Source organism: Poecile atricapillus, chromosome 1 (genome assembly GCF_030490865.1).
Source record: "Poecile atricapillus isolate bPoeAtr1 chromosome 1, bPoeAtr1.hap1, whole genome shotgun sequence".
NCBI lineage: Eukaryota > Metazoa > Chordata > Aves > Passeriformes > Paridae > Poecile > Poecile atricapillus.
In genome coordinates this window covers 130208899-130231687 of record NC_081249.1, presented here as the reverse complement: position 1 = coordinate 130231687, position 22789 = coordinate 130208899, and the positions used below count along the sequence as shown (strand labels likewise).

The 22789-nt window shown below is 36.6% G+C and overlaps 1 protein-coding gene across 7 annotated transcripts in view; it reads right to left on the bottom strand.

Annotated features, from left to right (window-relative positions):
• Positions 1 to 14015: 14015 nt before the first annotated feature.
• ANO5 (anoctamin 5) overlaps positions 14016 to 22789 on the bottom strand; it is a 67516-nt gene continuing 58742 nt past the window's right edge. For all 7 annotated transcript variants that reach the window (XM_058847016.1, XM_058847024.1, XM_058847037.1 and 4 more), the window contains 4 exons: positions 20685 to 20890; positions 19732 to 19913; positions 18558 to 18663; positions 14016 to 17712 (listed from right to left, as the gene is read on the bottom strand). In XM_058847016.1, coding sequence (XP_058702999.1) covers positions 17491 to 17712; positions 18558 to 18663; positions 19732 to 19913; positions 20685 to 20890 — 716 coding nt within the window. In that variant the 3' untranslated portion in view covers positions 14016 to 17490. The remainder of the gene's footprint in view (positions 17713 to 18557; positions 18664 to 19731; positions 19914 to 20684; positions 20891 to 22789) is intronic.

Below are 22789 nucleotides of genomic sequence, written 5' to 3'. Positions count from 1 at the left end.
ACCAGGAATTTTCTCATTCTCCCTGAACATTTGCAAAGATCACTTCCTGAACAAGTTTGGTGGGCTTTTGTCTTACTCTCCAGAGTCATGATGATTCACTGTTGCAGCTGAAGATGAATAGATCACACGGACACAGCTCGAGGTGTGGTGAAAGGAAGAGCGAGTTTATTTTTCCTCCCAGGATTTATAGGTTTCTGACCATGGCCAGGGATTGGATGGTCAGGATAACACTTTCCCACTCCATTGGTCATGAGACATATCCATCATAAGACATGTAGCAGAAGGAATGTATACCTATCTCTATGTTTACAGTTACTGTCCTGGGAAAGTCTTAGAAAACTATGTCAGCAAGCTCAGAAGCTGAGTTTTCAGGGCAACAATTCACTGCTGGACAAGTCCCTTGAAAAACTGGCCAATACATCTCTTTGAGGATTTAGATGTAGTGTCCATACATTGACATATTAGAGATGTGTCTATGTTGGATTTTGCATGCCAAGCTGTAAAGATTCCTGAATCCAAGTTAAAACTATGTGAAGTTTGATTGACAACACTTTTTAGGTAATTTTGCCTTTTGGAGGCCTATCCATCAATGTCTAACCCTGTATTTTATGGAATGGGCTGTGCCTATAGTTCTAGACCTAGGTTATGAGCACATTGTTGTTATTATGTCCTGTTGAGAAGTGTACTACACAACGGTGTCAAAAGGAATAGCTGTAATGTGATGCAATACTAATGGAACTTCATGCTTTCTCAAAATTTGTGATGTTTGCATCTTGAGTGGTACTTTAATTTTCTGAACTGTGGGCCAGATTGGTGATTTATGTCATACAACAAACATGGCAGAAGTTGAACTGTTGGATCAAATCTTGGCTCTGTATTTCCACAACAACACAATTGTCCTTCTTATTTTGTGTCTGAAATAGAACATGCTTGGACCGAAATATGCTAAAGAATGATGTGTCTGGGCAGAAGTTACACATTCACATGGTCCCTCTCAACCAGATTGTGCATTTTGGAAATAGAAATCTAGAGTTTTGGGCCACGATCACAGGGACAAATAGGAAAATCTAGCAGGAAGCTGGCTACAGAGGCAATATAAAAGCGGCTGTGGACTCTGTCAAGCAAAGCTGAGTAGCTTTTCCACTGCTTCAGCTAAGTTTTATATATGGCAGCTTAGTGCTTGCAAATAGGGCTACTCTTTCAGATGCCCTCATTCAGTTGCTAGAATGTTATTACATTGCTTTGCCAGTAGTCTAAAAGGCAAAAGAAATGAAACATGATAGAGTACAGGAGCTGAACATTTCAGGGCAGTTTCTGGTTTTAAACCAAACTAGAGGTAATTTGCTCAGGGATTTCTGCACTAACATAGATGATGAAATATTCCAAAGATACACTACAGAACTCCAGGATTTTGTTTTTCAGTCTGTTTGCTTTTTTGTTTAGGAATATTTTGTTTCTAAGCATGTAAATTCTTAGTCTTCCTTCTAATAGTACCTAATCATCAGATAATCTAGTTCATGTTGAAGCTCTTCCTTCAGCCCTCTAGTGGTAAAAGGACTAGATAAATAATTAGAATTGCAGTCAATTTTTATGTTCTATTGGTATTGCAGATTTCACCATGAAAAAAAAAAAAAATACTAGATTATTTGTAGTTACCATATAGGACTACTCCATGGCTGGAAATTTTTCTGTTATGTTACAAAAAGACTTATTTATTTCCTCCATCCTCCCTTTCATGTCTAAAATTTAGTTAATTTTTAGTACTAGCAGATAGACTGTTTAAAAAAAACAAACAACAAATGAATAAAAATCCACCCAATGGCAAATGCTTTTCAAATCATGAAAGCAATGATATTAATTTAATTCTTTTTTTCTGGTATATCTGTGGATAAATTTAACAGCATTAAATACATTTATCTTAAAAGTAAATGGAGATGCTTATATTCTTCCCACATGTTACAGGAACATCTGTTCCTTTGAATTCCAGTACTGTTCCATGAGTTACATGCAAAGGATCCCAAAGGACTGGAAGCCATCTGTCATGTTACACAGGCAGAAATGCACCTACCTCTGGGGCTCAGACACAGTAACAATTCTCTCAGTATCCAAGACAACTATGCAACACTTGGTGAGTGGGATGCAATTATCCATAACAAAATTTAGCCAAAGGTTTGTGATTGTGGCACATTATCCTATATTTTATTACTATGATAATTAATGATTAATATCTTTAATCTGTGATTACATTATTATTCCAGGATGGCCATCACTGAATTTTTTAACAGCTTAGAAGAGTGTTTTATGCAAGAGTCAGTTTGGTATTAATGACAGTCAGGTCTTGTCGCTCTACTAGGAACGGCGAGGAGAGACGACACAGACTCTCATGGAGTCGGACAGGAGAATTTCTCATAGTTTATTACTTCAGGTTTGTTTTATAGACTGGTATGTGGAAAGTACAGAAAGGAAACTCTTATTGGTTAGTAAACTACTACATTACCATCATTGGTCAGTGGGGTTCACCACCCCCTGACTTTCTCCTGCAAAGAAAACAAGAGACAGAAAACAACACCTGCAAGGCTGTTCCCTGTCTTTGAGAATTGTTTTGAATCCTCCCAGGAATTTCCCAGGCTAGCTTCTCAGGAAGGACTGAGAGCTATGTGGCCTGTAATTTCTACAGGCTCTCTGTTTCAGAGTTAGACACAGAGTCCACAAGGTCTCTTTTCACTGCCTGAGAAACCTTGTGAGAAATGTAGAAATTGGAGACTATTGTGGTGACCATCTATTGCAAGAATTAGAAAATTAGAAGCAGATTTTATAAGGCTGCAGTAGTCCTTTATTTTCTGTTGACTTGTCTACATTATTTTAAAATGTATTAAAAAAAGTTTGGGGGTGAATTTCCATTGATTCAGATCACAAGTTGCACTGATCTGAACAGGGATTAAATCTACTATATGCTTAAATCTACTATATGCTTTCATTTGCTAGAAGAACACTTTAAGACATATCAAAAGTAACATCATTTGATCAGGAGACTATTCCTGGTGGGGGAAAACAACCCAAGAAAACATATAATAGATATTTGGAAAGCAATTGTGCCTAGTACAACAGAAAATTGACATCTGAATTGGTGGAGCAGGTTCTGGACTACTGTGTTGCATCTGAGACTGATACTACAACATAAATTTGTCACTCAGTTTTAATGTGCCTCAGTTTTTTGGGATTATTCTTCTTTAGGATAAATATTGGTTTTTCAATAGACTAAACTAGTAAAAAATACAGAAAATGCAGTTTAGGAAGAATGTATGTAGGAAGAATGTATAAAGTTGTTTCATTAAGGAGAAAGACATAGATATAACTGTAATTAGAATCTATATCCACAAATATAATTTACTAGTGGACACTTGCATATTTTCACGTGCTAAGCCATAATTTTTCTCTGTAGAAGGATATTGAGACAATGAGTAGAGTTCATCGTAGCAAAAAGTATGTAAGGAGGAAGTATGTGTTTAGTTGTTTGGGGTTAGCCAAGTCCATAGAAAGTAATTGTCATGCTTTCCCAAGAAAGAAATCTGAGGAACACTTTCATTCATCCCATATTTTCTTTGGTTTCGTTTCTTGACAAGCTGACAACCATCACACAAATTCAAGACTGAATAATTCATTTATTCTCTTGAATTTTCTTGGAATTAGCATAAAAGCATTGTCTCCAATATGGATCCAAACTAGAAGAATATGAAACCTGTGCAGGTTTCTTATGTCATACATTTGCATCTGCATCAGATAACACTAACCCAAGTTAACAATGCTAGCATGTCTTCAAATGACCAGTATTTTAATAAAAATATTTTATTCAATAATATATAATCATTGTATTCATAATATAAGATTAAATATTGCTTGTTCTGTGAGCACAGAAACAGAATCATATATTCATTAAGGCTGGAAAAGACCTCTAAGGTAATTGAGCCCAGCCGTCAATGAGTTCATCTGACTCCCTGAGGCTTCCTGTCCTCAGTAATCCTGTTACTCTACTGTCCTTTCCTTACATCAGGCCCTGTTCAGGATCTATGAGAACTCAGGTCCTCCCACGCATATTCTTCAGTGCTTTCCTGTCAGCATACTTAGTTTCTGTCATGTCATTAACATGCCTTATCCTTCTTCCTTATTGTGCCTCTTTTATTTCCTTTACAACACTACCACTGGTAAATTATTTTCTTTAAAATTGTAGAGAACTCGTAATTCTGGCACATTTATGTTTCTGCCAAACGGGACCAAAATGGTTCAAAAGTGATTATGAAAGGAAATGAACACACTCACAAAAAAGAAGTGTAAGTCTCATTTTGTTATAAAATAGGACTCAACCCATCAGTGTTAGATGCTGTTGGTTGTGTTGGTCTCATGTTTCATTAATAGCAAAAACTATTTTTGATATTGTTGTATCTTTTGAGGGACAATGTGTGTGCTTTCTCTAAACCACAAGGTCTTGCCACTTTTATGAATATTTCAGAAGTGATAGATGCCTTCTTAGGAGAACATGGCCATGGGTTTGAAGGTAGAAAATTCCAAGTGTTCTTGTTCTTGCAAAGGAAAACCAAAGACTGTAAACGATTTTAAGGGAATCAAAAGACAGAAATGCTATTCTTGTTGATATATGGAATACATAAGATGTTCTTTCTCCCTCAGAAATATTAGAGCAGCACATAAATAGACAGGAAAATATCTGCTTTATTTTCAGGCACTGCTAATGACCTCAGTGGTGGTTGCATTGTGTTCCACAGAGGAGGTGGGAAGATTAGGATGTCATATAGAAAGATTACTTCAGGCCGAAGTACTCAACCTATCTATTTAAAAATATGTGTGATCTCTAAATGCAACTAAAAATATCAAGTTCTTGATTCAGACACCTTTTCTAAATGTCAGCATTGAGCTCAGATTTCATACACATTTCATTTTATAATCTGGTGTTTAAGTGTAAATATTTTACATCTATTTTTTTGTATTGTTTGTTACAAATAAATCATCACAGATCTGATAGATCAACTAACTGATTCCCCTGGAGGGAGTCTGTTGATTTTTGTGTGACTCAGTCTCTGTGTGACCAGTTCTGATGTCTTTAGCTATTCTAGTGTTTCCTCTATGGGGGAGGCAAGTTTTGATTACTCATTTAGTGGCCTATTAGCAAGACTTGGAAGTTGAAACAGTTTAAAAGACTTGTGTTGAACCTTCTTTCCTTACCAGGCTCAGGTTTTCCTTGTCTGTCTCTTAAGCCGGTGTTTTCATCCTGAAAGCCAGGACAAGCATTTCTGTCTTTTGGTTTTCTTTCCAACGGCCATCATCTAAATAGTTGACATCTGCTGGGCCTTTACCATGGACTTTTACTGAATTACATCTGATTATTACAACTCATTCTGTATTTGAGTCACTTTCTGACTCCTATTGGAGCAAAGATTTGCTGGTTGCTTCCCTTTTCTACCCAAAGGGCACTCTTTTACAGACAATTCTTCACTGGTTTTTTTTTTTTCTTTCCAGAGCTGGAGAAGTGATCAGTATACTCTAGTGCTATCCCCATGTGCTGTGAGAAGTGATCAGTATTACCATTAGTGCCGCCTCTGTATGCTGTAGTGTATGATCTAGGGATCCCATTCTGTTTGCCAAAGCCAAATACTAAAGTGCAGAAAGAAAGCTCTTATAAGACAATGCTATTTATTCTGTTTTAGTGGTACAGAAACTTCTCAATCTATTAGAAAAATAACAGCGGGAAGGAGGAAAGAGACAAGTGCCAAAGTCTCCTTTTACTGTATTCCTACCTTGTAGGGCAAGAGGCATATCTCTTACTAATATTCAGAAAGGAATTCAAGATTTGCCCATCTGTGTGGAAATAATTTAAATGTGCCCATGGCATTCTGCCAGCTGAGAAAGATTCCATATAATTTTCACATCCTCTATGCTCTCCTTTCAGAAGTAATGGCAGTTTCTCAAAAAATTGTCTTACCATTTGTTTCTTCTGAAGCCCTGTTGAGGTATTTCTTAGACATTAAGCCTGCTTTATCCATGAAAAATGTCCATCATACTACAGCCAAGCAAAGATCAAGACTGAGAGATGAATAAATATTTGAGAAAAGGGAGGTTGTAAGCACAGTTTTTTGCTGTTTGCCAGATGTCCAGAGCTCACACCCTGGAGGCTGAAGCCAGGTAATTAATGTCTGCAACACCTAAGTTGTTAAATTTGTTTTTCTTGTTCTCTCACTTAATATTTTCCTGTGTTTCCACACTGTATGTCTTACTTTATGCATAATTCCAGTAAAATCACTGTTGCTATTTCCAGAACAAAGAACCTAAATTTTGTTACAGTGATCTGAATGGTTTTTTGTACTTTTTTTTTCTCCATATCATGATAGACTGACTTTTCAGTACTAGTTTTCCCTAGTTTGGCTTTGTTTTGATGTGTCTAGTAATTGGTCTGAGACTACCAATTCAACCACAATTTACACCTACTATGATGTCATATATTCCCTTTTTTTTGTGGATGTGTTCTGGCTTCTGAAGTGCTGAACACATCAGAAGCCTTTACAACAATTGGCTTCATATTTTTTGGCTTTTGGTTAGGAATAATCATATAATAATCAAAGGTCTGAAAATACATATCCTCAAACTGAATGGCTGGAAAGTAAGTAGTCCCTAAAAATACATTCTGTCAGTCATGTCCTCTTCACTTGCAAATTATTTTTTACTAGGAGGCCCCACTGGCTTGAAAACACCTTTCCCTGGACGAATCTTATCTTAAATAGAAATCTCCACTGAATCCATGCATTATATCAGTCTCATGTTACTGAGTCACTCTTGGTGCATTGAGATGGTCTTCTGCTTTCACAGACAAATTTCCTTGGCAGGTTGTCCATTTCTTTTCATTTATGACAAGAATATTAATCACTCTCAGATTCGTGTGTGCTCTGTCATCAGGACATATCATAAATCACTGAGAGGTACTTTGGCAGCTGGTTAACATTACACCTAAATGCTTCACCCAGCACATGCTTTCCCTATCTACGTGAGCATCTTTCCTTCACTCAGGTTTTGTACCTTGTGTTGTATTCTCCAAAAGGCTTCATAAATCGATTGCTTATCTTTCAAAAGCTGCCCTGTACTCTCCAACACTTCTAATAGATTTCAAAATTATACTCATTAATCCTTCTTCACTGAAAGGATGGGTGACCAGTCACAAAGCCTGAGGGACATGAAAAATATGACCAGTGAGGGAAAGAGGGAGGAGGATCCTCCCTTAAATCTGTTTGAGGCACAGAGGTGGTCAGATAATATAGCAAACCAGCCCAAGTTTCTCTTAGTGAACCCAATATCAAGGAATATAACTTTAAATACAACAGGCCTTTCTCATGAGTGCCAGCATTTTGGCAGGAAATCTCACAAATTATTCATGTTCTGGAATTCCTTTCTCTCGGGCAGCCTGAGAGCAGACCCTCACTGAACTTTTTTGAGGGGGCTGAAGGCAATTTCTGTTTCACATATATATTATTGCTTTTTCAAAATGCTCCATGCTTCATCTACCCCATTTCCCTACAGTAGGATAACAAGCAGTTTATAGATCCCTGCATTTGAAGGAATGTCCCTTTCTCAGCACAAGTGGGATGCCAGATGTACACGTCAGCTGTATCATCTTCTTCTCCGTGCTTTTTCTTATTATATTCCTTGCTATTTCACAAAAGGTTATAGGGACATAAATAGGACAACATAATGTTCAAAATTAAAGTAATTCTTAACAGTTGATAATATTGCTAAACTTTGGGCTCCAATTCTAATACCCTTAATAAATACTTGACCAAAGTGTAACTCCATTTTTTTGTTAGTAGCTGCTTTTTTGTTAGTAGACAAATCAGGTTCAGAAATTCTTTGTGCATCAGGAGGGAAGACTGAGCAAAGTAAGCATAAGCAGTAACTTTTTCTTCTTGATAGTATTCAAATACCTGATACATCTCAGGATTTTTATTTATTAATTAGTCTAATTCTCCAGGTAATATGAGTAGGTTCTATTCTATTCTATTCTATTCTATTCTATTCTATTCTATTCTATTCTATTCTATTCTATTCTATTCTATTCTATTCTATTCTATTCTATTCTATTCTATTCTATTCTATTCTATTCTATTCTATTCTATTCATTATGACTATGTTCACAATATAATCTGTCTGATACTACGGTTACACAAAAACTCACACATGCAAATATCTGACGTGCAACTTGAGTATGGTACCTGGTAATTCAGTCTTGCAGAACAAGATGAAAGACTGAGAACTGCAAGAAGTAGTAAACTTTTTGCCTTTGAAGATAACAAAAAATAATTAAAACTTCCATTCTTAATATTTTAAAATATTCCCCAGACATATTTAATAACCATTTAGAATTTTTTTCATTATTTAAAGCTTTTTCAGTTAAAAATCTGTTGATACAGATGTTTGTTTTTAATGAAAAATTCTACTTTAGAGAAGTTTTGTTAACAACCAGGAAATAAAATTAAGGGAACGATTTCATTTGCAAAAATGGTGGGTCAAAATGTCTAACTCTTTCACTGGGATCTTTAATATTGCTGGGGATGTATTAAAGCTATAAAATAAAGAAATAAATCTTAAAAGAGAATAATTTTTTAAAAATTCTGAAAGCATAATTTTTTATCAAACTTTTAACTTTGCTGACAGCTTTGTTCATTTCCTACCTTGTTTCATTTGAAAGAACAGAATATTCAGGGTTGGAAGTTGACTACTGCAGTCTTGAAGCTATTTTCCATGATTCTTGTAGCTGCCCAAAAGGAGTCCCGAATACGTGTCAGTATGTCTCCTACATGTATGATAATATCCTGCCTTGAGAAGATTATGTGGCCTTGCTATGGATTTTGTAACATTATGGAATAGTTGTTGTCATAGAATGTTGTTAAATAGATGTTCCATTACTGGAAGAGATGGGTCAGGGTAGGGGCTGTCCTACCTGGGGAGACAAATCATCACCCATCACTGTCTAACAGCCTCAAGGTGTATCAGGCCCAGATAGTGATTCACAACTGCCACTTGTGAAAAAACAGGTGTTACTGGAGTAAGAAATACAGTGCTCTTGCAAAAAACATCTCAAAAGATGCAGTGGAGCTGGCTGCAATGGCAATCATAAAGGAAAGGTTTCAGCTAAGACCAGGTTGCAAGAGAAAATCCTGCTCTGCATTCCAGCATTTCCCCTGAAGGGAGGAGGGAAGGAAGAAATCCAAATAACAGATGTTCAGTCAGCCCCATAGATGGGATGAAGAAAAAGTCCCTGGAAGGAGTGTCCTGTGAACAGTGTCCACGATGCCACCTGCACTTCCACCAAAATCTGCCTGTTTTTCATCCAAATGCAGAGCCATAAAGTATAATGTTGCCACTTTGACAGATGTCTCCTCTCTGCCTTATACTTAACATGAACATCTTGTGATTGCCTGCACCATTATTGCCCATTCTGACAACAGATTTATGGTGGGACTGTCTTTATTAATTTAGATGTTTGACATTTCACTGACAAATCACTGTGGTCTGTTCAAAGAAAAAATCAACAGAGAAATTCCTATCTAATGCTTTGGGTTGGCCCTTTTAGTCAGCCCATTCAGCTTCACCTCCAGCCCAAGCTGCTGTTCCAGCATGCTTTAAAATGTGACATGGAGCATAATGTCAAAAGACAATGTTCTGATATCACTCTTTTTATGCTAAACAGTATCAACCCTTTTTCAGGTTAGAGCCTTAATTGTAAAGTTTCAGAATGACTGTGAATTTTGTGCATTTCTGTGCCAAATATGCACCAAATAATTGGCATGTATTGCAGAATGAAGAAGCTTCCCCATGTAGCCTTGTAGGAAGTTGTATTTTTTCTCACAACAGAAACTGAAGTTCCCTTGCTTAGCATTTGCCCCATCCTCATCAGATACCTAAAGTCTATGGAAAAGCCTTGCTCCTGCAACTGTCTTTGTGCCCATGAATGAGCTCAGTCCCTGCAATGACAGATATGTGACAATCAAGGATGAATGTTGTGTGCACAGGAGAAAGGGGGGCTGCTCTGTGCAGCTGTGAGGTGTCTGGTTACTCTGGGTAGACATTTGAAGCAGTTTGTCCAGCATTGAAAATGAAGCAAACACTCCAAATGATTTCTTTGCAGTTAATTTCTTCCACCTGCAAAAGCAAAGAAAATCCTGCTTTTCCATTCTCAACTTAATCAACCTTTTGGATGCCCCCTTCCAGTTCCTAACTACTAATAATACTGGGTCCCCTCTCCTAGGCTGGGGAGACCTGCTGATAGACTAACATTTACAATTAAAGGTTTCTTCTACATACCTCAATATTAAAAATTTCTCTACTAGTTAGGGCTTCAAGCCCATCTGATGCCTCAGCTTTTCTGTCTTCTCCAGCTCATAAGACCTTACACTTATATTTATTCACCTTCCTCGTTCTGAAGATAAAGTAATTAATAAAGACTTCATAGTTCCTTTCTATTTTCAGTTCCCTCCTCATGTTCAGCACATAACCCCAGCACTCTGAATTTATAGCAAAAGTATGAAGCAGGCTCTTTATCTGCTTTGATTTCCTCTACCCATGTCACCTCCCTCAGTTCTAATCACAGCAGTGACCCCATTAACTAGATCATCATCTTTTTGCCAGTCCCACAGAGAGTATTTTCAGTTGATGAAAAAGTTGGATGTTGGTACCTGGTGACTCAATATACTGTGGCATATTTTAATTAAAACATGAGTCATTGTGACAGGCGGGTTGCAGCCACAGAATTATTTGCTATTTCCACCTAAATGCAAACAAAAACCCAAGGAAAAACACTTACTGTTTACCATGAAACACACAGGATTATTCTCCCTTATTCAAAATATGAGACTTTTTTTGCTACTGCCTCTACTACTGCCTTTGCTACTGTACTTCTGAAAAATTTAAAAAGCTGTCATTGACACAGAGGCAAGGAATCGTATGTGAAAGGGGAAAGCAGGGAATCCCTCTTGATTAACAATGCACTGGTGGCTTGCTTAGAGCAGCATGAACTCTTGATACCTTAAAATGAACAGATTACTATTATATGGTGAGCTGTATATAAACCTCTTTGCCTACCTATTTCATATGTTTGTTTTTTTACCTGGATTCTTATTACAGAGATGTTGAAATCTTGGCCACATCTGAAAATAACTACACTTTACATTGGAATAGATGGAGACAGAATTTTAGCTGAAGAATAATATATAGATGCCACCACCAGAGAACAGGCTTACCTGTAGCATTACTATTTGCTGGCACTAGTTACGGGCTTCTGTCAGCAGATATGTTTATTTGAGATAAACTGACAACAAAACTGCCTGTTGTGAAGATGTAAGATGGCAGGGAATCTTGCCTTCCTATCAGTTTTCCCTGCTAAAACCTTCTCTCTGGTGTACTTTTATTCCTTTTTGAAAAACCTATTAAAAGAGCTATTGAGCATACAGTGCTGGAACATTCCAGCACTATTTGTATTACATTTCAACAAGCAGTAGCTGAGAAAAATAAATAAAAGCCACCAGCATGTGAGATGCAAGGCTCTAGGAGCCATATGAGCCAGAATTTTTCTACGTTTGCAACTTTTCATTGCCAAAGATGGTATGGGCCAGATAGACCTACGACATCAAGGGTTTCAAAGCAACTCTGGTTAAGAAAAGGCTAACATAACAAGGCTCATTTATTTAATGCCCCCTGATGACAGAAGCAGTTACTATGGCCTCTGCATATTTCAGTACCAAAACTGAAATGCTGAATAGTGTTGGATGCTTTGAACACCCAAGGGCCAAGCAAGGTCAGTCAGTGATTTAAATACAAATGTTTTTGGCAAGCTAACAGCACTGGCTTGTTGAGGAGTTGAAAAAAAAAATTAAAAAAAAATTTCAAAAAATCCTACCCTTATCAAATGCTTCAGACTGACTAATTTCTGACTGAGAAAGCATAGTCACTAATTATTGCAAGGGAATGTGCATATTGCATCTTCCAAAAATTGATATGGCTGCTGAATTTCACATCCTACTCATCATTCCCCAGCAGATTTCTCAGTATTTGCTTAAAAAAAACCTTCCTGAGTTGCATCTGAATCATGTAAGTGCTGTGTTAAGACAACTGATTATTTAAAACCAGATTTAATTTAGCTACTCCTTTTTAAGGATGCCAAGGCAAGAATTGTTGTGACCACCCTTAACAAGGCAGACAGACAAAAAAAAGCTGGGGCTTAATGAGGTTACACAGTAATTCATATAGTCTGGAAATAATTTTGTTACCCTTCATATGGTAATGATCATCCTTTTTCCCCCCTTTACTTCTTTCCATCTGTTTAGGGAAGGGAAGTTTTTTAAATAAGTCCTTTGTGAGGGCTCCCTTTTACCTCTCTTGCCACACATGTTAGGACCCCTGACCCCTACTCTGTGTTTTCCAGCAGTGTGTCCTCACCATTTAAGACAGTATTTTCAGAAACACTGTGTTTTTATTAATTTTGAACATTTTGAGGAATATTAGATAAGTTTTTATTCATTTCAGAGCCTACACATTTCAAACAAATTGCAGACTTAAGATGCTGGCATATTGTTTCTCCCACATCTTGCTACCACTAATCTGCTGGTGAATGGGTTACTTATTTTTCTGCTGCTGTAAGACAACTTACTTTATGAAATGTAAACATTGGAAAAATGTCTTCTATTTCAGTGCTCCCTATATTTTTTTTTTCTTTGTATAGAATAAACATAGATTTGTTTTTAGAAAGACTCTTTGATCTGGGTAGATGATATTACTTTACCCATTTTTCTGATTCAGAAAGTAAAACCACTGAATTTTGGTGCACAAGTTTAATGAAGAAATTAAGACTTTTGAAGGGTAGCTACAATTTCTAATCATACAGAGAGCCAGGTTTGTACCAGAATTTGTAAATGTCTTCTCACAAGCTAATACACTACTCTTTTTTTATAAAATATTATTGGCTTTGGAAGACATTGTAGCCCAATTAAACTTAAATTTAAATTACCCATTTACCACAGGCCTTGGTGGAGGCAAGGTTTAAGATCCAAGACCAAAGCTCGAATACACCTGAACACTCACAACTTAATATATAAATATCCCTTATATCCTGCATATCAGCAGCATCTTTCTTCATATTTTTTTTCTTCCTCTGCTTTTTCTTTTGTTACTAATTCCTTCTCCTTTTAAATGCTTTTTCATTTTCATACTTAATTAAGTACCCTATCTAACCTCAGTATTGAGCACAGTAGTGGTTCCCATATTATATAATTACATCTTACTGGTTTGGGTATTTTTTCATTCTTTTTTAATACAGAGAGGATTCTTTTATTCATCTTGTACCTTTCCTCAATATGCTTAAATTGCATGTGTCTTAGTTTATAATTTCAAAGCTAGAAAGACATTGACCTACCAATTCTGGCAGGTAACCCTGTTTCCAAAGTCCTGAAAAGGTGATACAACAGGAGAGGTGACATGATGAGATAAAGACGTCTACTGAGAGCATGTCATAAAATTCAAACCAGATTCCCTGTGATATAATCCAAAGCCCTTCACTGGTCCCAGAAGTGACTTTTAAGATTAAAATATGTATTGTAAGACTTTAGCAGTCCCTTGGGAAAGCTTCAGCCCTGCCATCTTTTCTAGTATATGTACTCAAACAAAAGCTATTTAAAGTGCATGTATGTGAACCACTTGTGCTGCATGTGGAAACTGCAGCATGTATGACTGAGAACTTGAGAAGTCACCTCAGGTCCTGGCATTGCAGGAATAAAAAGTGTATCCAGATAACCCAGAAAAAGCAGCCTGGCTGAAAATGGATCCCTATGAACACAACATACATGAGTTGCAGAAATCTGTATGAATATTCTCCTCCAGGGGGCTTTTCAGGCATTTGACTTTTTGTACTTTGGCTTCTCTCTCAGTTCTTGGAATTTTCACACAAAAGTTGACAGCGCATTAAAAATGAACACAGCTTTATTTTCTAGATTCAGATCTTATTAAATGTGCATATTAAATGTTAGCAGAATGTTTAAAAATATTATTCCGATATTAGTGTATCATATATATCAGCAACATACTTAGCAGACAAAAATGCTACTCAGATTACATGACAGTACGAGTCAAACAAGTGGTACATGTAGAATAGTCAGAAACGCCATCTATTTTCATTCCATTCTGTTGCCTCAAACTGACAGCATTAAATAAAAAAGAAAAAAAGCACAGTAAAAAACATTCTAGAAAAATAGGATAGTGTCTCATAGTAGCACACTTCTTTTGCAGTCCTTTGCTTAGAACATGCCCCACTAAACCTTCCCATGGTAAAAAACCTAAATTTTAATTGAAAAAAAAAATAAAAATCCCTGACTGTATTACACCTGAAAGGTCAAATTTGTTTTATATAACTAACTGTAATGAGGCAGTCTATTGCTGCTTAAATTACAGTAATTGCAAGACAAAACTTTATACACTTTGGTTAAAGAAGACTTCTAGATACTAAATCACATCAAAATGAAATATTCCAACAATCAATAAGAATCAGCACATCTCCAAACTGATCAGGCCTTCCTTACTTTCATCACTTTTCAAGAACACTTCAGGAAACTAATGTGAACCATTATAAACCCAACCATACTGATACCTTTAGTCAAAATACTGCTTAATAGCAAGTAAAGGCAAACTATTATGAAAAAAAGGCATCAAGATAATTTTTTATGTGACATTAGCTTTTAGTATGACAACTCTTTTCAACAGCTTCTGTATACAAAGAAGTAATGCTATGAAGTGTAATGACTTATTTTTAAAATACATACATATTTCTTTCTAAATAAGCTGATCCCAGGGTTTTTTCCACTTTCTATTGTATGATACAACATATACAAAACATCTGTTTGTACTGCAAGTGATCTTAAAAAATAAGTTTGTAAGAAGTACACAATAGCAGTCAAAACATCAATTCAAATTTAGGGTCTGCATATCATTGCTGTATCCCAAACAAATGTATTTATTTATTTTCCTCCATCTTCTAAATAGCATTGCTCATTCACAACACACTTATTTTGCTGATATCTTTTCAAGAGTAGTATATAAGGACACTTTATTACTTGAAGAAACTAATCTTCCATAAGCAGAAATAGTCCATCTAACACTAAGTTTTCAAATCTGTTTTCAGCTTCAGTCAGGTTGTACATTTCCTACAGAAATATACCCTTTTGTATTTCATCACCTTTCTGTTTGAAGCATCTGTTTGCATTGCAAACAGTAACAAACCCACAACAGCTAAATTAGGCAGTTTAATTAACAGTATATGTGCAAGATGCAGCACAGTGCTTTCATGGTGCAAATTGTGGTGTTCGATATGTGATTACGACTGATGGCTAATACTTTTCTTTGGCTTACACATTAAGCAGCAGAGCTAATTTATTTACATATGCATTCCTCCAACAGATCCATTACTTCAAATACATCTGAATATTCAAGAACATGATCAGTTCATCATGAACATAAATTGCAAACATGCTTGATTGATCAAGCAACCTTAGAGAATGAAGGTAACTTACAGTAATGAGAAATAATCATCGGCATCAACTCCTTGACTGGCAGCCAAACTGTGTGATGTGTGCTCGAGGTAGGCACTTAGCATTAATCCTTTTGCTAATAACAACAGCTCCACTCAGGACATTGATTTAAAACCGTTACAACATTAAGGTTACTCGCCAAGTACTCCAAGACACAGGCAAGGTTTGCTAAAACAAAACACCTTAAGTTGTGGTACTAGTAAACAGCACATAATTCAGCTGATATGGAATACAAATCTCAATTTTTATGTTTATACTTGCAAAGTATAACTTTCAAAGTGCAAATAGAGCAAAATTTTCTAATCCTGTCTATCTTGTATATTCAGCATGAGAGAACTCAATAATCTGGTGTTACAACAATCTGCAGTCTAGGCACAAACTGCTCTCCAACAGTCCTCATAGAACTGAAACAGAAGTGTGCCAAGGCAGGCTTGGTTTGGTAACACTGAACAGCTCTGTCTGCAGGTTCACAGTATCCTTATGACTGCAAGCATTTTTTGGAAAAGGGCACTGGCCTGCAGAGATAATTTTCACACCTCTTGCCAAATGCAAAGAAACAAGGCACTAAGCATGGAAGTGTTGATACATTTTAAATATACAGCAAAATTATAAAAATGCCTACCTGCTTCAAAATAGGAAATGAGGGCACATTCTTAAACAGCTGGAAGCTACTTTGCACAAATAGATATTTATATATTTATAAACCCAGTAACTTTGTAGAAAAGCCACCTAACAAAAAGGAAAAGAAAAATCCTTCCTAAAGATTCAAAAGGAAAAAAAAACCACAACAGAATAACCCCCAAGCCACAGGACATTATGTATAAGGACAATAACAGCATAAAGATAGATTATTATTTGGCATGCTTAAAATCTTCGTGATAAAAATCCAAGACCAAACCATTCAGCTAAATCAACTGGTATGGTGATCCAGCTCCCAGTTGACTGCCATGGAGTGCAGGCACATTCCATAGTATGCATTGAGGACGGACACACAGCTTTAGCCCTTTGCTGGCATTCATTGAGAATCCAAACAAATAAATAAATAAACAAACAAGAAGATTTGGCCAAAAACAATGTCAAACATAATCTTCCAATGGCAGTTTTTGAGAATGAGAAATTAAATAACTGTTATTCTCCAAATTGCATACATCTTTTCAAGACCCACTGCATTTAGGTGATTCCACAATAACTGTATTTAGAGAGTAAACTCTTCCACAAATTGTTTAAGAAAATAAATTATGGCTTTTTTTTCCCCTTCACTAGTTTGTATTAACTGAATTTTGTGCCTACAAGTGGAATTACGCCAATATATCTTTAAAAATCAATTCTTTCTGCAAAATGTATAGAAGTTCAAACCAATGTTTCATAAGACATAATTAATATAAAAAAAAGTCCTAAACCTTAACCCTTGTATCAGGAGTGTTCTATTAAAATTGCCACATAATAAGAATAATAATTCTCAGCATATTCCACAGCAGTGGTCCTCTGTGGTATCCTTTTCAGTCAGCTGGGATACAGTCTGGAATGCTGCAATTAGCAACAGGGAGAGGGCTTGGTGGTTAATGACCTTATCATGCCCTGTGAGCCCTTTGAGGTTAACAGTCCCCATACCAGGAGTCAAAATTCTAGGATTACAAGATTACATTTACTGTTCAAAGTCACGGGAAAATAAAAAACAGTGCTGAAATCATACATTTAAGCAGATTTCCTAAACCTTGAAAGCTCAGTAAAACCTTTAAAGAAAACCCTAAAATCCTTGGATTGAAAGAGAAAGGTTGAACTCTCCTACAACTTTCAACATACTGAGCAAACCACAGATAAAAAAAGCTAAAACAACCTAAATCCCAAACAATTGGATTTTTGGCTACATTGCTCGGGATAGCTCCATTCTCCCTTCTGTGGCGATGAACTCCTTTTCTGTGGCTTGTTTATCACCTTGGCACAGTCTCTCCTTCAGTTTTTCAAGTTCATACTCATGTAGGATTTTTTGTGTTAAATATTTTTCACGTTTTATTTTGGCTTTCACATCTGCAGGAACATCAGGGATCATCCATGCTACAAAGAATTTGACGATGAATACCACATGCTAAAAAGAAAAAAAAAAGTAACAACTCATTACTAAATGAAACATGTCTTGTTTTATCTGTCACCACATAGGTCACTTTTTGTTCACAATAGAATACATTTAATTTGGATATCCTGGAACAATACTTAATGTATCTAAGATGTACATGAAGACTAAAACCTATCTTCTTATGCAGAAATTTTAAATCCAAACCATTAATGACTCAGCAAACCCAAGAGGAAAGTGTCAGGGCCTGAATCTCAACCATCACTTTTTAACTTCTCTGTGTGGTTTGTTAGAAAGTTCACACAGCTGTGCTGAAAACACTTTGCTATTGAAAGCTGATGAAACACAGCAGGAAAAGTGATGAGATGAGCACCTGAACTACTCCCTTTTCCCTTCGTAACTTGTACAGCAGTGGCTTAACACTGACATGCTAGTAATCCAAACTATTGATTTAGCTGATTTTAACCAATATACATCACTGCAAAATGCTGTCTGGATTTTGAACACAGTCATCTCACATACAGCTCTTTAATGAAAGCAAGAAGAGTAGAAGTGCTAGTCCTGGTGGCTTTAATCTCTTACACTTGCTTAAAGACCTTTTTTATTTTGCTGATTATTTTGATCAACATTTGCAGTCTTGCTTAGCCATTTTCACTGTTCCTACTCTGAGGTCAGCTCACTGAATTTAAAAGGCCCAGTAACAGTAATTATTTAGGACATGAGTACTTGGTATTACCTAGGGAACAAATTATTTTATACTCCTAGCAATTCTATTTTCTGTATTTATATATATATATTTAGTAACTATCTAGAGAATCACAAGGTACCAATGTCAGAAGGAAATTTTGTAGGGAACATACCTCCATAATAATTATAAAGGCCAGTTTTGCAGCAAGAATGTGCCAGAACTGCATAGTGTGTAAGTATTTTCTCTCATGATCTGGAGGATATCGATAGTCTCTGTACCTGTTGGAATGACAGACATGCAAAGGTGAAATGTCAGTCAGCCTGGGACAGACTACAAGCTTAGTGACACTTTACAAGCAAGTACAGCTGTCACTTAAGGAACCTTTTCTTGTTTTAAATGGTCTGTTTGCTTTTGCAAAAAAAGCCTCTCAGCTTGTTTCTATCTTTGTGTTTCCTTAAACACCCTCACACACACAGCAACAGAGCAGAGATGAGGATGTGTGACATGAAATTTAGTACACAGGTTACTTGTTTTTCAGGCAATGATCAAATAATACAGGACAGGGTGATGGGATATATCACAGGGTAATGGACACCTATTGAATAAATGTGACAGACATTAGCAGATAATGGACTGGATAGATGCAGGGTCTCATGAAAGAACAGACTTGAGTGCATGTTCTACACCACCAAACAAATGCAGCTGTTTCTGAAAGTGCTGAGGTGGTTTAGGGGTTTTTTTGCTTGCTTTGAGATTTTTTTCATCCAATCAATACTTTTATTTTACAATTTCTAAAGTTCTTTTGCATTTATTCTAGAATCTCCAATGCTTTTGCTAGCAAGAAAGGACTATTTTTTAAACAAAAGCAGAATAGGTCTGATTTTTGGTCTGATCAAGCAAAATAAGGATTGATTTTAAATACCATACCTCATTCTCAGCTTTGGGATCTAAACATGTCCTTTATCCTGCTCTCTTATTTCACTTATATAGTCCACTTATTCAGCCTAAAAATCTTTGAAAATATTGCCTGAAGTTTGCAACTTCAGGGACATAAATTTTCTTCCTCACTCAAAAATCAATATTGTAATTAAGTAAACAAAAAATCCAGTGAAGAAAAAGCAAAATGCAAATTATCAATGAGACTCTTTCTGGTGATTTTTTTTGAGATGATTATTTTTGTTATTGGCTTGATCTCTTACCACCTCAAGCATTACCTTATCAATAGCCTAAATATTACCTCTCACACTTTAGAATGATGGAATGACATAATTTATTTTCTAATGGATTACTTAGATCTGCACTGTTTTTTTGTAGTTATTCTATACAAAGTGATAAAATACACCAACCTGCATATGACAAAGTTTTCTGGATTCTCTTTAGGTTTATTTCGCTCAGGAAAATCTGAAATTTGAAACACTGACAAACTGTTGTTTATGTATCCAGACATTGGTGAGTCTTCATTTTCAGAATAAGCATAGTAGTAAACTAAACGAGGGATCATATCTGATGTGAATGCAACAATAAAAGCCTGAAAAGAATTTGGAAAAAGAAATAAGGGAAGTGGCACACAAAATTTGTGAGCAGATTTATAAAGGCGTTTTGTTTCTGTGACTCTGGCATTACCCAGAATTTTTTAAGAAAGGGTGAGAAGCAGGATTAGGGCACTCCACCTCAGTAAAAGATGCTGACTGCAGCCTCAGCACATTTTGCCTGGAAGCCTGAGATACTTTAGGTGCTGAGGTATCATGCTACTTAAGCAGTACCTGCAAGTGGGTTTGTTGCCTGAGAGACACTAAAAAGAAGTGTCTGTTGTGCTCAGTAGTCTGCTTTACAGTATGTTTCTGATGAAATACTGGCATAACATTTAGTTACCAGTTTGTAATAAATACTTGGAGCCACTGCTCCCACAGGGGCATCCAGAAGCAGAGCAGAATTCCCCCAGAACAGGTCTCATAATGACAAGGACAAAAATGCATCAGACACACAAAATTCATCCACCTTTCCTGTCCCCTACAGTTCCCTCTGGGCAAACAGTGTGCTTCATCAGTCTAAGCTTCATACTGGCTAAGGCCATTCCAAAGGGCTGGAACCACAGACAACTGAATGAAAGATTATGGTCAATAAAATGTGGATCGGGAGCTGCATACTGTCAACATATGGACAAGCAAAACCACTTGTTTGATGGTTGGTTAACGTGATACAGCGCTGATAAGGAGAATAAGCATCATCTGGTTTTTAATTCTTCACATTTTGAATACATGAAGAATCAGTGTTGATGTAGCACAGTTAATATACTTACATTAGTGACAACAGACAGGATGGCCATCCCATTGAGGATTTCCTGCCACACTCCTATGCTATGTGCTTTCGCAGCCACAGGTCTTCTGTACTGAGTGGTTAATTTCCAGGAGTCTACACGAATCTCCAGGATATTATTCATCAGAGCAAGAAGGGGAGCCAGGGGAAAAGATGCCACAAAGAGAGTAATGAATCCAAACTGAATGACTGCAAGAGAGAAAAACAAAGTGTCAAAATCTGCCCTTCCAGAAGTATCCTCAGAGTGACAGGAGTCTACCACTAGCAGACAAATGGCAAACTTCTGCCAGGCTGCACTAGTCATCTTCAGCCCTGGCCTAAGTGACAATCAGCCCCAGCCCCAAGACTTCTCCACACCCTTCTGGCTGCCATTGAGCAGCACCCATAGGAATAGGCATTTAGGTTCTGTGAAATGATGCTGCCAGCAGTGCTGGATATATGGTGTGTAACTGCAGGGGAATTGGGATGTAGTCATCCGTCAAATTTCTCAATTGTTAGCAGGCTAGTTTTGTTCTCTTGAAGTTTGTACCACCTTGTTCTTTTACTTCTCAACTGCACATCTCACAACCTTACTCCACCTGTTGTTACTGACTGAATCAAAACATTAATAACTTTTAATAAAATTATGGCATAAAATTCTATATGCAGTAGTTCCATTGGGAAGTCTTGACATTAGTTTAAGAATTGTGACTAAAATATACAAATGACCCTTTCAGTTGTTACCAAAAGTAAGTATCTCAGTACGGAACGTGATAATCCTCAGTACACAGCCAATACCACCACTATATTTCTAATAAAGGAAATAGAAAATTTTGTCTGGTTTCGGTCATGGATAAAAAGAAATTCCCATAGACCAGTCATTCACTCTTCCATGATTTCAGTGGTAAGCTTCTCATGTCAGCCAAGCAATAAAATTCCTACTAGCTTAGCAGCCCTGGGGCAATGCTGGAGCATAGTTCTGATTTTGGAACAGCAAGGACATGTCTGGCAACAGTGACTGTTATGAGAGTATTAGTTTCACAAGACCACAGCCCTGTATCAAATTAAAGTGATAATAACACTACACAGCTCTAGAATACTTAAAAACATTTCTGCAGAAATAAAACAATACAAAGGTTCATTTTTCAACAAAATGTATCCTTGTAATAGCCAAATATTAGCTTCCTTAAAGTGTTCTTTAGATTTATCTTTGCTTCAGTTTTAGTTTCAGTTTCACAGGTTTTGTAAACAACTGTTATATGCTTGATAGCAAAAGGTTTTAAAATCTTAGAAAATTCGGAGACTTAGAAAGAAAGTTAGGTTTGGAAAGCCCTGGGAAAAGTAGGCCCCGAGAAATGTTAGGCCCTTGCTAAAGATCATGTCAAACTGCACCTGTGTAGTCAGTATATGATAAATGATACAATTGTTAGATGTGATCAGATATAGTTTAAAGAACATGAGGAACAATGTTAGGGGGCTGGGGGGGATCACAAGAAATCCATGCTTGGGTAAAAACAATGCTTACAATAGAACAATGTAAGTTTAATAATTAATATGTAAGTTGTATAACGATAGAGTATAAAATATGTTCAACTCAAAACCAAATCAGGTCAGATTTGGGTATGTGTACCCCTGACACCCAGAACTCTTCAATAAAGTACCTTCATATAATCATTCTGTGATTATGTGTGTTCCTGAACACTAACATGCTGACATGCTCACTTTACCTTTGAAAACCTGTATTCTCTTGCCCACACTCCCTTTGCTGGTCTAATGGACCGAACCAAAGCACTGATCAGTGTAGGACTAAAGCTGAAGGGATTCTCCTCTAGCCAGTTTGTAGATCTCATGTCTGCAGTACCCATCCTTACAGCACATTTGGCACTCATCCCATACTGAAAATTTCCACTGACATCAACTAAGAATATGCTTTGGAACAAGAAAAGAACAGACATAAAGACAGCTGGCTGCACTGAGAATAACGTTCCCCATTCAAATGAAGAAAAAAAAAATCATTGCAGTGTTCCTGTGAAATTCCCAGCATTTAAGATGCAAAGACAGCTTTTTTATTAATTGGGCTGATCTATTTAATGATTTCCAGCAGTTAAT